Below are 16,167 nucleotides of genomic sequence, written 5' to 3'. Positions count from 1 at the left end.
AGCAATCAAAATATATTTCTAAAAAAGCTATAGTAGTATGTTAGAGCATTTCTCGGCAGCAAGCGTTGGTATGCCATATTTTAGTATGAAAATAAAATATTTAGAGTCGCTTGATTAAAGTTACTAGAGTCAACTTCGTTTACGTTAAATTAGAAATTCTAGGAGTGCTGAGACATAAAAGTATTACTCTGAAGACCTGACGAACGTGAAGGCGTATCAACTACTTACACGAAGACATCATCCTTCCGCTTGAGGTCAGTGATACCGATTTGACTTGTTTTCATTTCTTTTTTTTCTTTAAAGTCGTTTAAGATTGAAAACATAACATGTTAGGTTATATATATGATACTCTAGTATTATACTTGCATTAGTATGATAAAAGTGTCAAGGAAGTATATTGAATTAAGAAGTATAACGTTTATCTTTTCAACTTCGTAACACTACACCAAATTCCCAAATTCGTAACAGGAATTCGTAATGATTTAAGAGCCGTTACGAAACAAATGGCCGTTACGAAAGAGTCGTAACAAGCTGAAGCCGTTACTAATGTTTCAAAAATTTGTAACATCGGCCTGCCGTTACGAATTATTTTTTAGGCGTGCCGTTCACATGCTTCGCTACACTTGGGTCGTAACAGATGCATTTTGTGCGTGCGCCATTAACATGCGTGCTTTTCTTTTTCCACTCAAGATGGGTTATACTAGAGGATGTTTCCTCCCCTCCGCGTGCCATTCACATGGGTGCTATTGGTTTTCCTCTCATACCTTAGTGAATCAATGAATCGATTTTTCATTTTTCATTTTTCATTTTCTTTCTCTCCCTCTTTTCTGCTCCTGCCTCTCTTCTCGTCGAACCCTAAAATGAAATCACAGAAACCCTAGTTAAACCATTAGCCGAGAAACCATCACAGAAGCTTAGATTTGTATTAGGAGTGAACTGAAATCACGATTCTCACGATTATTCTGAAGAAATCTCTTGTGTTAGGAGTGAATCGTTTCAGATTGTTCATCATTTTTTAGATCTGTATTAAGGTTTCGAAATATGTTATCTGAAAGAGAAAAGACAAACCCTAGAACCTAGTAAACCAAATCTTTAATCGGATTGATTCAGTTAATAGGTATTAATATTATTTATGAACTTACTTAATTTCTGTGAACCGTAAAAATAAAATCTTCCGTGTTTTTGCTTGATTTCTCACTAAATTTAATTCTTCTGATTTCGGTTTGTTCAATTTTTCAGGTATTCAAGCATTATTGTTTCCTCTAATTTCAATTTCTCAATTTAATTTAGTTTTTTTTCCCTGCTGATTTGGGGTTTAGATATGTATTAGTGTTGTTTTGGGTTTAATTTTTTTTTTTTTTAAATTTAGGTTCTTAATTTACGTATTTTTGTTTTTCTATGTTTTAGTGTTGCTGGTGGTGGTGTTGGTATTTGAGACTTGGTGTTCTCTAGTGGAGGTGCAGCAACTTCAGGAAGAGGTGGTTCTGTAGGGGGTTGAGTGGATTCTGAAGCAGAGGTTGAGGGTGAAAATGAATCTGAAAAATCAAAATCAGAAGTGAATGATGAAGAAGATGAGAGTGGTGGAGACTTTATTCTCTGAAACTTTAAGAGTAATGTTTTATTATTTAGTAATTGTGCAGCTTGATTCTTAGTTTCTAAATCAAGATAAATGTTGTTTTATTGGAAAGACCATAGTTAATGTTTTTACTAATGCTCCAAAGTTTATTACCGGATGAAGTACGCCACTCGCAGTTAGTTGAGAAGACCCAGTCTGCGGAAACTCTTAATGTAACTGATAATAAAGTTGAGGGGATAAATACAGAAGGACGGATTAGTACTCCAGAAAAGGAAGCATAAGCTCAAGGTAAACATTTTTTAGGTAGTAATTAAGTGAGTATATCTTTAGACATTTCTCCACTTTTGTCCTTAGTGGTTTCGTTAGTGCCCAGCTAATTGTTGTCATTGTGCTATTAATTATAATTGAGTTACTCTTTATTAGCTTTGAGCTAGCTAGTTATGGCGAATTTTTGAATGTGCATTGTGACTTTTGGTGGCTTTATAGATGAGAATCCACACCTGTAATAATTATTTGTAGTTGCAAGTGATTAGGTTTTTTTTCGCTTGTTATAATCTAGGGAAACAGAGAACAACATAGTGGACTGTTGCTGAGACATATTGTTGGAGCAGATGTTGCGTTCCCTCAAAACTTATGCCCGGCCCGAATCCATATTCTTCCTCAGTCAGGATTGGGATGACTAGCAGAGCAAGTACAAGTATTAGTAGCATAGCAAAAAAGCGTGACTCGTCATTAATATGTTTGCTCGCGGTAATTGTAGTCCTGAGTTACGATTTCTGAGTTCTAGCAGCAGAGTAGATGAGTTTGTAATGGTTTTTGATGAAGTTCTGGTGATGATATACCTGAGAAACCAGATGAAGAAAACAAGTGTTGCTGCCATAGCTTGTGTGAGATGGTTAAGTCTATGAAGCAGTTGGAGGCTGAAATCGCACAGCTAAATCATGTGGTAACTTAGTGGCATTTGATGTTTTGCTTTTGCGGATCAAAATTATCTCAGCCAGTTATTTGAACTTTCATATTACAGGTTTGCCAATGAGAGGACACCCAATGCACCAAAATGATGTTGAAGTTCGGGAGGACAAGATTCAGAAAATTGAGTCACTGGTTGTTGGTGGTTTGATACCTTATGACACTTAGTCATACTTACTTTTTGAGCTTGTAGGTTTCATGACTTTTATGAAGAAGGAGAGATAGAACTGCTAATGACTGAAGTATCCGAACTGCGCGATCAAGCCTTTCTTCATTTTAGTCTCACAATTTTAGTATTCGCTTGCTAATTTATTCGGTACTCGGTTGTGTACTAATTACAACTTTTTTACAACTACTTTAAAATGTTACTGTTCCACCACTGATCATCTAGTTTATGTCTTTGCAAACATCTTATATGTTTCAATTCATCCATGTATTATACGATTGGATATCTTGATTAATCCTTTGCCATGGCACATGTTTCCACAGGAGGATGTTGTCAGAGGGCATAATTCAAACCAGTTGGAGACAAATGCAAAACCTACCAGGTCAGCTGCTTTCTCGTCTTTCTTTCTACTCCAGCTTTGTCATGCTTCTGATTCCATTGTTTGCAGGGAAATAGAAGAACTGCATTCTCAATTAAAAAATCTAAGATCTTTAAGAAGCTCTACATAGAAAGACCACTGCACCTTCGTGATGTTCCTTGCAGATCGAAGAGTTGTTGTACAGAAGGTAAATTTTTGTGTTATTGTTTAGGGTTTATTAGGAATACTATATACTGATGAGTTGTTTCCTTATCTGTGTCCGAGTCATTCCCGATCAGTATCTTATTTTCTTATATGTTGGTCTTTCTTGGACTCTGGCAATATAGAAAGGAAGGTCGAATGTAACATCGAGTGATGTGGTAAACTTTGCAGTGAAACTATGCCCTGTTCTGCTTGTAGGGGATTGATAGCAAGGGGATAAGTTGTCAAGTCTAGTAATCCATCTAAGTATGAAATCTCAGCTTTTCCTTCTTCTTACTTGTTTATCAGCAGAGTTTGTTTTCTATTCTGTTTGAACTTAAGCGTGTATGTTTTATCTGCAGAAATCATTCAGTTTTGATGGTCTGGATGGCAATATGAGCTCCTTTATGATGCCTCCTTTAAAATTTGGGGAGAGATTTTAAGATCTCAATGATGTGATCTTGATATAGGATGATTTAGAGCATTTCACTGAGAATAATAATTGGTTTGTTATCTGATTCTTGTCTTGTGATTTGACATATGTTTGTCAATTTGGTATTGGTTATTCTGCACATTTTGTCTGTTGCATCTTAAGTGTATATGCGTTGAACTTGTGTGTTTGATTACTTTTAAAATTTTCTCCATTCTGTAATTTCCAGGGCTAGGTAGAAAAAAATTATTCAGAATATAGTCTCTGAGTTCAAAATTCAAGTAGAGGTATGTCATAATGAACCTAATTTTCATTTTCGGTTGTTGGATTTATCACTTTTTGAGATTGTTATCTTGTTGCTATTAATGCCTCTTTCATTTTATCTGTCCAATAGGTAGGAATGTTTGTTCATTTCGTTTTTCATGCTTTCTCGGAATCACAGACTTCTGTCTCTTTCTGTTTCCAGGGAGTCTTAAACCAGAAACTTCAATCTCACTTGGGTTTATGAGTCCCACTTTTGTCAGTTTTATTTCTTATGTTATCTCTTTTGTTTTGTCCTCTGTGACTGTAATATGCTATCTCAAACTTAGGAATTTTGGTTTTGCATTATTCTTTCACATAACTTGAGAATTCTATCAAGTGTAAACTACTTGAATGTATGTAGAAAGAATAAAAGAAGTTATTGTTGAATTGTGACTGAATCTGTTGGATGGGATGAAAGATTTATGCATATTATTTCCGGCTGAAAATGGACTGCCAGTCAATATTGACATGGTCAAAATTGGTCAATAACGACCAATTTTGACTAGGTCAATGTTCACTGGTAGTAATTTATTTGCTGTTACAAAAAAATTCATAACGGCTTCAAGTTGTTTCAACCTGCCACGTAGTAACGGCTTGCGCGCGTTACTAATCTGCCACGTAGTAACAGCTTGAGATTTTACGACCATATTGTTACAAACAATTCGTAAGGGCTGCCAGCTGTTACTACGTGTCATTTCGTAACGGCTCCCAGATGTTACTAACGCCGTTACAACGAAGAATTCGTAATGGCTGCATTGCCGTTACAAAATAATGTAACACCCCATTTTGAAACAGCAGAAGCTGTTACAACCCGTTTTAGTAACGGCTGTTCTGTTACTAATCCCAGAATTTGGTGTAGTGTAAATGCGACATCAACATAATATATGTAATTTGTTACTTGATTGTGTATTGGATGTATGTGTGATTTCATCCTAGGAAACCATGTTTCATTATATTGGTTTAAATAAAGTACATATACGAACTTGCTTCCTAATCGAAAATAAATCAATAGGTATGTTGGTCAGGTTTTCTATCAAGATCTTTTGGATGACCAATTCGAACCTAAGGAGGGAATTCATGGATAACTGATCTTAACTTATGTTGAGAGTCAAGGTAAAACAGATCCCTACCTATCTTGGGATACTTGATAGAACCTATCTTAGGTTTTGTAATCATGGTAGAACCGATCCCTACCTATATTGTGAGTCTCGTTAGAACCGATCCTAGCTATTGTTAGGAATCATGGTAGAATTGATCCCTACCTATATTGGGAGTCTTGGTAGAACCGATCCTATATATTGTTGGAAGTCATGGTAGAATCGATCCCTACCTTTATTGGGAGTCTTGCTATAGATCATAGTTATTGTTTGGAATCATGGTAGAACCGATCAGTATCTATATTAGGAGTCTTGGTATAACCGATCATAGCTATTTTTGGAATCATGGTAGTTATGATCCCTACCTATATGGCGAGTCTTGGTAGAACCGATCCTAGATATTGTTTGGATTCATGGTAGAACCGATCCCTACCCATATTTTGAGACTTGGTAGAACCGATATTAACCTCTGTTAGGAGTCATGGTAGAACCATTCGCAAGATCAAAATCGATTTTCAACATTCACATATTACTTTACGGCTTTTTGTGAATTTGGAATTAGGGTTTTCAAGGTAGGAAAGTTTCAGATGTGGATATAATATGTACATGTACATAATTATCATTGATTGTTCAAAGATATTCCTTGATACTCAAGGTGATCCCAAACCGAAATATTGATAATATTTTAATTCAGATTTTCGAATTATATTTTTTAATTTTCCAGCAATCAAAACATATCTCTAAAAAAGATATATTAGTTATGTTAGATCATTGCTCGGTTGAACCCACCAAGTATTGGTATGTCAAGTTTGGTTATCATATTTGAGTATCAAAATTCAATTAGGTTAACTTGATTAAAATTACTAGAGTCAACTTTGTTTAGGTTAGACTAGAAAATCTATAAATGTTGATACATACAATTATTACTTTGAATACCTGAAGAACGTGAAGACGTATCGATTATAACGAAGACATCATCCTCGCACTTGAGGTTAGTATGTGATATCGACTTGACTTGTTTCCATTCCAATAATTTATTTCATGTCGTTCAAGATTGAAAACTAACATAAGAGGTTATGTATATATATATATATATATATATATGATACTTTAGTATTAAACTTGATCATATTAGTATGATCAAAATTTCAAGGAAGTATATTGAATTACTAAGTATAACATTTATCTTTTCAATTTCGTGAATGCGACATAAACATAATCTATGTAACTTGTTACTTGATTGTGTATTGGGTATAAGTGTGATTCCATCCTAGGAAACCATGTTATATTACATTGGTTTAAAGGAAGTAGATATACCAACTTGCTTCGTAATCGAAAAGAAATCAATATGTTTATTAGCCCGGTTTTCAGTGAATATATTTGGATAACCAATTTGAACATAATGTGGGAATTCAGGTAGAACCGATCTTAACTTTATGTTGAGGGTCAAGGTAGAATCGATCCCTACCTATCTTGGGATACTTGGTAGAACCGATCCTAGATTTTGTTTGGAATCATGGTATAAACGATCCCAACTATATTCTAAGTCTTGGTAGAACCGATCCAAATTTGTCACAAGAATCACTCGTTTCGGTCGAGTGAATCAAAATCTTGGGTTTCACAAATATCACAAAATTAAGGTTTTTTTTTTCTCCTCTACACTTTACTTTTTTCTTAAACTCTAAATAAAATCTGATTTTGATTTGATTTAGAGTAAATATAAGTGAAATTTGATTATCAAAACTAAACTAGATTATCAACATTAAACTAGATTATCAACACTAAACTATGTAAGGGTTAATTAGTCATTAATTATTAATTTTTTTGATAAGAGGCTTTTAAAATTACCATCTAATGATCCTTTTGTCCTATTATATCAGCTCCTCTGATAAAACCCCCTTCCCCTATAACATGTTACTAAAAGTGATCGACAATTTCTTTCACTACATCTTCAACATACAGTGTGAGTTCTTCCTTTTAGTTACTAATTAGACTCACCAGTTCAATCAATTAAATTGCTCTAAAATCCCAACAAGATGAAATGTGGAAAAGATATGATGAGTTACATAATTTGGGAAGCTGCAGTGAGGGTGACGAATAAACCCGTAAGCTTGTTGATCCTGATGTTTTCTCTAGAGCTACAATGCCCGTTTTTAGTCTTGTAACACCTGCCTCTAGTCGGATTGTAAAAACCACCACCACCGCCACCGCCGCTCTGTCCACCATCACCGCCGGTTGTTAAGTAGAAATATCGACAGTTAAAGGTTTATGATTTAAACAGAATTTACACAAAAGAGTTTCTGTGTATTATCTTTTTCAGATCTGTTGGCTGTTGGATCTTAGGGTAAGTGGACAACCTTTCTTCTTATATGGATTTGAAATTGCCCGTTTAGTTTAGTGTTTATTATTGATCGTCGATTTATTTGATCTAACGCATAACATATATTTTGTGGCTGATCGCCTGACCAGATTTGCTGACCAACATATTTTCCATAGACGGATGTGATTGTGTATTTTATAAACGTGGAGGTTTCTTAAGGATTAAATATGTACTTGATCAAGCATGAATTGCACATACAAACTTAAAGGACTGATTGCAATAAGACAACTCCAGTGAGCGTGACGAATAAACCCGTATGTTTGTTGATCCCGATGCTTTTTCCCGAGCTACGATGGCCATCATTGGTCCTGCAACTTCTGCCGCTTGTAGGATCGTAGTAACCGTAAAAACCACCGCCGCCGCCGTGGCCGCTAAGTCCCTCACCACCAACGCTCAAACCAACAAGACATACATTATGACAGTTAGAGAGTTTTTTTATCAACAAAAACAGATCTATGAGAGAAAAATATATCTATGAGAAAACAAGTGATCATCTTATCAAAAATTAAACAGAGAAATAATTATGTTGATGAACATACCATAAATCGAATACGACAAGATCAGGAATAAGAAAAGGAATGATGATGCTTTGATATTTATATTGTTTCAGTCTCTTCTCTATAACCTTTTATGATTTAGTTAGATCAGTGAGTTTTCTTTTTTGAAAGAAAGGGATGGTTCAGTGAGTTGTGTATTATTGTTGGTAATTTGAGTGATTAAAAAATAAGGTTTGGACTGATTTTTTAATGGAGAAGTAGAAATGCAAAGGCGGCAGCGGCAGTTAGAGATATGGTTTTACATTAGTTAGGTTTATTATGACCGTTTGTTAGATCTAACAGTCTTTATTTACTGATTGAAATCAAAATAACCTTGTGACCCTAATTGAAAATGCGAATTCAGATATACCACTATGATTCACTCAAAATAACCCTGGTAGTAATGAAAATCTATGTATGCTCATACTACGATTCACTCAAAGTTCCAGATGTCGACATAATTTGAACATGTACATAACTCTTATCACTGATTGTTCAAAGATATTCTTTGATACTTAAGGTGATCCCAAACCCAAATTTGGAGAATCTTTTAATTAAGATTTTCGAATTATATGCTTTTGATTTTCAAACCCAACATGTCTTTATTCTTAAAAATTGATAGAGGAGTTTCCAAACAACTTTGTTCATTTACTGTTTGGAGTACGATCAAAAGGAGTTGAGTGCTAAAGTCTTTACATCTGTAAAGAAACTCAAGTTAATAATTTCTATCTTCGGATTCACGTGTGTTGGCCAGACGGTTTTAGGAGCAGGAATACTAAGGGAACTAAGAAACTAGGGGTAGATTACTTGGTCTCAACTATACGAAGTTGAGTTTATTCTTTGTATAACGGTTTAATTCTGTAAGTATTCAAAACTGGACTAGGTCTCGGAGTTTTTCTACACTTGCGTTTTCCTCGTTAACACCATCTTGATTTGCCATTTACTTTACTTCCGCATTATAATTGTTTAAGTTATAATAAAGTAAATAACACGTGTACGTTGATCCATGACACTTGGTCGTGATCCTATAGTATGTTGGTTTCATACCGCAACTATTATCAAGTGTACACCTCGTTGTTGTATTATCTCGATTTTGTCCATAGACGGTCACTTGGTGTCAGACTTATATAGGTTGAAATCGAAAAGATTCTGGTGTACTTGGGTACCCTCGTCATTTCATAGAAAATTACCCTAATACAATGTTTTAGATCTATTTTAAGACATATATAAAAAAATTTAGGCATATCAAATAAAGACAAATAAGATCTCTAGGTGGTAATTCTAAAATCCCCTTATCGGCTTATCCATGTATTTTCTTAATGACAAAACTGCTCTTATGCATGTTTTTTCTTTTTAATTTTCTTGTATTATTTTTTTGTGATTTTTGTTATTTACAGCGCACTAGGTTCGGCTAACAAGTTATCAGCTGAACCTCCGAGTATTCTTCATATGCGTAGAAAAATATGAAGTTCGTCCGATAACTTGTCAATCCAACCTAGGTGTTTTGAAAACATACCCAGGTTCAATCGACATATCGTCCAAGATTCACTCTGTAAGAGACAAACTTAGGTTTGGCTTGTTCTAAAGGAAGAAAAAGATATACGAACTTAGTGTTTTTATTCATAAAATGAACTTGAGCTATCATAAAATGAACTTGAACTTAGTGTTTTTATTCATAAAATGAACTTGGCTTGTTTAATTACAACCGAACTGTTCAGCAGCACCTTCAGAATGAAATAATTACAGTTTGGTTGATAATTCAACCAAACTTCATTTTGTAACATCCAAAAAACTTGAGGTTTTATTTATATAAACCTAATGTATCAATCAAACGCAAGAGAACAAGACATAGATTTGTGGGAAATACTTTTTATTCGGTACATTTCCTTGTAACGAGGATTTGGTTCTTACTTTACAACTTCTCTCAATCAGTTTTCTGATTCAACTCCTCTCACCTCTTCACCAGTTCGCGAACTAGAAAAGTGATAAAACCGTTTCATTTAGTCAAAAAATTCAAGTTGGGAAAGGTAGAAGGGAAGAAAAAAATTTAATAGAAAAATCAAAAAAGTAAAAAGAATATAAAATAAAAAGTAACAAATAAATAAGTAAACTAATAAATTAATCAAGGTAACTTACCCTAAGATACCCCTTATAAACACACCTTAGCCAGGCAAATCATTTTGTATGCCTCAAAACAGCCTTAATACTCTAAGGGGGAGACCTCTGACTTCATATTTACCGGTGTTGATGAACTAATGTCTGATAGAATGGAGATGTTTTTTATCTTCCAATTATTTGCTCCATGGAACGGATTTGTTGAACCATAACCTAGCTTTTCCAAAAAATTCTCCATGGACTCTAGCTATATTTGCCTTCAATTGCATCCAAGGGATAATTGTTGTGTATTTTCCCTAAGCATATTGATAAAAATCTTAGTCCTGCTATGGAGAAGGTAACCCATAGTTCCAATTGGTTGCTTTCAATTTTTAAATCTGTTGTTTGAGCTGTGCAATGTCAGGCACATAGCGAATGTTACTGCTAAACATGCTCCAGCTGAATAAAATTTTGGACTGAAATTTCAAGGAATTCAACTTGCCGGAGCTCAGATGTTAGCCTGACAACTATATTGCAGAAATGATGAGACATTATGAAAAATAACAGAGAATAAATAAAGAACACAGATATCTTTCATTGCGAAGAATAAAATCATATATAAGCGTTAAAACAACACACAAGAACAATATTCATAGAATTACAAACAACAAAAGGAAAAAATATCCCTAGGTTCTCTTGACAGGGTCGAAGTTTGAGACGGCAATAACAGCACCAATGATACCACCAACTACGACTCCACCTGCAACAATACTTTTCAAAAAGTTTGTGAGAGATGGAGAAGCTCCTGACGCAGCCTCTGCAACTTCAGGCATAACCATGTATGCTGCCAATGTAGCGGCTGTCAAGCCTGAAACCATCTTCTCCTTCAAAGATGCCTTCACTTGAAGCCTTGAATTCACTCTTGATGATGAAGTTAATGCAACTGCTTTCGATGTCTTCAATGATGGCATAGCCTTCAAGAAAGAAGCATCTGAGCTCAACACGCTGCTCCTCTTCTGGCTTGATGATGTTAATGGCATAGCCATTGAAACAGCTGAGGTGGATGCCATTTCTCTGTCAAACTTCTCTTTCTCTAACTCCGAAGATACCTAAACACAGAAGAAGAAGCTTTGGATGTCAGGGAAGGATTTGAGTGTTGTGAATGAGAGATTTAGAATTCAGATGGAAATTATTCAAGTAAGAAAGTGAAATGAGAGGTGGAAAATGGAGATTTCGGTTGCCATGTCATCTGTGGTTTTGTCTATGTGGCAGCTTCTCCATCTGTTATTGGTAGATAAGGTTATCCGCATCTTCACCTAAAATATGCTCTACTTCTAAAAGATTGGTTCTGTTCTGTCCCTACACTCCTACAAAGCCTGCAACCACTGGGGTTGAATTCTCTTCACCCATTTGTAGAAGTGGGTAAGAAAAATCAAATATCACCCCGCCACTGGCTGTTATACTGTCAAGGATACTAAAGGCGGACAATACTACACAACCATGGCTAGATTATGAACCTTGCCATTTTGATGCTAAACAAAAAGAAACTGGAAAAGACCGAAAGTCATATACATAGAGTATCGGGCTAATAGACCCTCTAACTCAACAGAAATGACATTTTTCGGTCTTTTCTGTCTCATTTACTGGTTCAAGTAACATTCTCACAAGATAAAAGAATGAAAATGGTCGTTATACACACCTATTTCTCTACGACAATAGCAATTCATCTCGACATGAGGTAACTTTTCAATTAAATCATTTCTTAGTGTTAAATTAGATTTGAAAAAAATGTAGGGCTGTAAGTTGCTTACGAAATTCCAGTCAGAAGCATAAAAAATGCTACATAACAAAAAAGAAGCAAAGTTTGAAGAAAAGGACATACTTTGCAGCTTTGGGTTTCATGAGGTGGGAGTAATCAGCATCATGGTCTCAAACCTGTTGGTGCTGCTGCACCACCTATATAGCTAACCTGAACTTCTTGAGGTAAAAGATGATATTTGATGGAAAGATCTTCAAAAATCTTCTTCAACTCGAGCATTAATTCAGTTCTTCTGCTGTTTTTCTCTACCATGTTTTGATGATTCATTGTGTGAGTCACGTATAACGCCATTTTCATTTTGTTCACATTCTCTATCTCCTTCACAACAACACTGTGGTTACATTGCCAGTATTGAGGTTTTCCATCTATGTACCTGGATTTCAATACACAATTCATTTATCAGAATACACCGAGCAATGTAAATATAAACAAGCACTAAACTGAAATTAAGCACCAAGGAATTGATAAATACGTCAATGTAGACTTTCTAACATAGATTCACTACAAGGAAGTTCTACGTCTCGATTTTTAACACGCATAATAAGAATTGAGTTGATAACTTACGCTTTTATCCTAGATTTTAAAGCCCCAACCCTCTCAATTGTAGTTGAAACATCAATGGCGAACTCCACAGCGTCACCCATGTTAGGGCTTCTATAGAAATTGCTTATGGGTTTGTTTGCTAAAATGGAGTTCGGATAGTATATCTTCTCGCTGTCATATCTCAGGAAAATTGTATTCAAGATATTCATCTCCTCAACGATCAGCTGCAGATATTACATGGTTAGCATGTTGAGCAAATAACTACCGGTCAAACAATAACTCAAGAAGAACAGATTTTGAAAGGTTACCTGAACACCATCAACAACACAACGATCCCCGACGTCAAAAGGGTGCATTACAAATACGAAGATGATAGCTTCAAATATTTGTTTCGCAGTATTTCCAAACATAAAAACAACCAATAACATTTGTGAGGACATGAAAACAACCACTTTGGTTGTTAAGAAGCCCATAATGAGAAGCATCACAATAATCATAATAACGATAACAGCCCCCGAAACAAGTTTGTTCAACTGCCTCACAGCTGTTTTGGTGTCATTTAGAGAATGCGCTAGTGACTTGCGCTCAAGGTAGACTTTCACCTGATAACAAAAACCAAAAATCCTCAATTTACAGAAGTTGAAAATGATTACTTGACCAATTAGCTCATTGTGCATACCGGTCTTGCATAATGAGCTAAACTTTAATGAACATAAATTGCTTTTGTAGAAATGACATAGGCTTGGAAAACAATCTTAGGAATATAAAACCGGAGGAAACAACAAAACTTGAATGATCTAAAGAAACAAAAGTTGAAAGGTATATTACCACCCAGTTCCTCAAAGATGACTTCTTAATTTTTCCGGTCTCCACAGCTCCTTCAAATAAGGGAAGCACATTATCCACCTCCTCTTTACTCAAGAACCTCATCAAGTCATCCTCATCAATATACCTAGTAGTCCACAAAAAGAAAAAGTAAGAACAAGAACTGACCAAATTATTCTTTTTTCAGATATCATCAAAGCGATTAAACGATATCCTTACTTGCTATTAGGTTTGGCGACATTCCTGAAAATCCGATAAGCAGCAGCTTTTGCTTCCCACTCACTAGTAATCTCCTTATCTTTCTGCTCATCATGTTCACTATATATCTGATCGATTGTATTTGAAATCGTGGACAACCCTGAAGTCCTTATCACATTAACTAATCCCTTCATTGTCCAAGCAGAAACCTTCTCTTGCTTCATCTTATTAAGCTTATTCACATCTATGACATCCGGTGCTTCAGCTCCTTTAGGTGTCTTCGTACTCCGGAAACTCAATTGCCCTGTACTTGCAACAGCCCCAACCTGCTCAGCTAACTCCATCATTGGTGGTCCAGAAAGTGTTTGAAGTACATACTGATGAAAAATACTCTCTTGTATCCTATCAAAGAACGTGTTAACGTGAAATGAACCAGCCAACATCTTTACCAACAATGTCTTCACAAGCCATATAACTGATCCAACAAGTAACGAAATAATTCCAGTCGAAACATAATCCAGAAACTTAGTAGTACTTCTCGACCTTTTTACCCCACGGTTGAACAACAATGTCCATGACAACAACACCAAACTCAACCATATAACAATCTGAACACTCTTCTTCAATCCGTAAACGAAATACAAAACTTTCTTCTTAAACAAAAAATTCTTCTCGATCAAAAACACTAAAACATGAATAATCCAAGCCGTAACCAACCTTCCACACACAACAACCATGACCATGACACACCATTTCCATAGTTCCAACCCCCACATCATCATACGTTGCAATCTATGAACTGTTAAGCTACAAACTAAACAACCAGTAATACAAATCAACAAAATCCATTCAATGATAATTCTAGTTGTTTCCCACTTACGTGACGTTACATCCGCAGGTGCACCCTTATCGATCTTATAAATTTCCTCATCCTCATCCTCCTCTCCTCCAGGGGACGACAAGAACGGCGTCTTCGGAGTAACAGGTGCAGTCTTTGTACCACCACCTGCTCTAGGTGTACCCCCAGCTACTCTATTTGTCGGTGAAGTCCTAAACGGAGACGGCGGCGCCTTATCTTTATCAACCAAATCTGCAGCTGAAGGTGCAGATGGTTCAACAAACCGAGATTTCGGCTTCGAGAATGCAGACCTAGCTAAGGCTCTTCTTGGTGTAATGTTATCAGGCACTTTCGGAGGCCGGCGAGGGCTTCCACAAGCTCTTGAAATCTCTGGTGATGGACAGAATGAAGTCATTTGGATTTTTGGTCTATCAAATTCTTGATATCCTCCTCCGCCACCACCACCACCTCCTACATTTGAATTTCTTGGTGGAATGAAATTGGTTTCTGATGATTTAGTAGGTGTCGTTGAAGTTGAGGTTGGAGATTTTTGTTGTGGTTTGATTGGTTCATCACCTGATGAGATTGTTAAAACTACTTCTACTCCTCCATTACTCCCATTTTCTTTCTTAATTGAAGGATCCATTTTGCCAAAACCCTAACTAGTTATGAATTTGAAATCACCATTGAAGGATGAGTTTTTTCTTGAGATTTAGTACTTCCAGTAAAGACCCAGATTCTATTATCAACTTTATTGACCAAAGAGAAGATCAAAAGTAAGAAATTTTCAACATTTACAGCTAAAAGAGGAGATTCTTTTCTTCAGATTTCAGTAACCCCAAACTAAGATTTCAAAAAGAAAACACTCAAATTTGTGACAAGTATCGAAATTTCTACCTGATTTCGTGGAATCAAACTGAGCTCTGTGAAGGGTTCTGCTCAATTTTTGAATCTAACAACTTGATGACTTCTAATCAGCATTTTCTTTTCTCTTACAAAACAGGGGTTTTCCAGTGAAGAACAGTACAGAAGAGAAGATGAATAAAAAACTAAAAAACACATTCAAATCTCCAGAAAGTTTAGATATTTCTGGGTACTTTCAATCTAAAAGACTGAGCTTAAAAATGGGTTTGTCTCAATTTTTAAATCTAACAGCTCTCTGATCTCATAATACTAGTAGGGTTTGTCTTTCTTTTGAGAACAGTAGTTGAGTGTGAGCAGCACGTGGAGTTGAACAGAGAGATTTACAGAGAAATCCTTAATCGCAATTAATATTAAGTTAAATTAAGGGGTTTTAATTAATTTATGATTAGAGATTCAGTAATTAACTGATAGATTTAGATCAGAAATTCAATATTTTATGATGGAATAATCTCAGGAGAAGAATCATTTTATGGACAAGAAAACAAATCATCAGATTAAGTGAGCTTGCAGAATTGGAACAGCTTTTTCAAGAAAAACGGAAAATGAATAAACAAATATTGAAGTCACCGCCACTTCGGGATATTTTGAAATTTGAGAAATATATTTTCATGCTGACCATAGAAGTCCACTTTTGCCATTTTGGTATCATGGATGGACGGTTGTTAGTAATGCTCCGAATCGAGTGTATCGGAACTGACCGAATCGCAATGATATTTTCGACCTATTTGAACTCTAAACATAGTTCTCAGATTATATGGACTTCACGAATGATTCGCGAACGTATTCTAACTGACCGAATCCGAATGGTATTTATAAACGAGAATTTTGTTTGATTTTTTAATATATTTTATATTTAAATACAATTATTCCGTTAAAATTTTGTATTGGTAGTTGTTTAACCAGTGTTTAT

General features: G+C 35.5%; 2 protein-coding genes across 2 annotated transcripts; both read right to left on the bottom strand.

Annotated features, from left to right (window-relative positions):
* Nucleotides 1-10,681: 10,681 nt before the first annotated feature.
* Nucleotides 10,682-11,291, bottom strand: LOC113294355. The gene has a single exon (XM_026542746.1). It carries the CDS (start codon nucleotides 11,178-11,180, stop codon nucleotides 10,797-10,799), a length of 384 nt encoding a protein of 127 aa, XP_026398531.1. The 5' UTR covers nucleotides 11,181-11,291; the 3' UTR covers nucleotides 10,682-10,796.
* Nucleotides 11,292-11,405: 114 nt separating this feature from the next.
* LOC113294354 (mechanosensitive ion channel protein 10-like) lies at nucleotides 11,406-15,764 on the bottom strand. The gene is made up of 5 exons (XM_026542745.1): nucleotides 13,517-15,764; nucleotides 13,301-13,424; nucleotides 12,781-13,074; nucleotides 12,494-12,696; nucleotides 11,406-12,302 (listed from the first exon to the last, which is right to left on the bottom strand). The coding sequence occupies exons 1-5, from the start codon at nucleotides 14,977-14,979 to the stop codon at nucleotides 12,032-12,034; spliced, it is 2,355 nt and encodes a 784-aa protein (XP_026398530.1). The 5' UTR covers nucleotides 14,980-15,764; the 3' UTR covers nucleotides 11,406-12,031.
* Nucleotides 15,765-16,167: the final 403 nt, after the last annotated feature.

Source organism: Papaver somniferum, chromosome 7, assembly GCF_003573695.1.
Source record: "Papaver somniferum cultivar HN1 chromosome 7, ASM357369v1, whole genome shotgun sequence".
Classification (NCBI taxonomy): Eukaryota; Viridiplantae; Streptophyta; class Magnoliopsida; order Ranunculales; family Papaveraceae; genus Papaver; species Papaver somniferum.
Note: the sequence above shows the minus strand (reverse complement) of the source record. Positions and strands in the feature narration are given on the sequence as shown.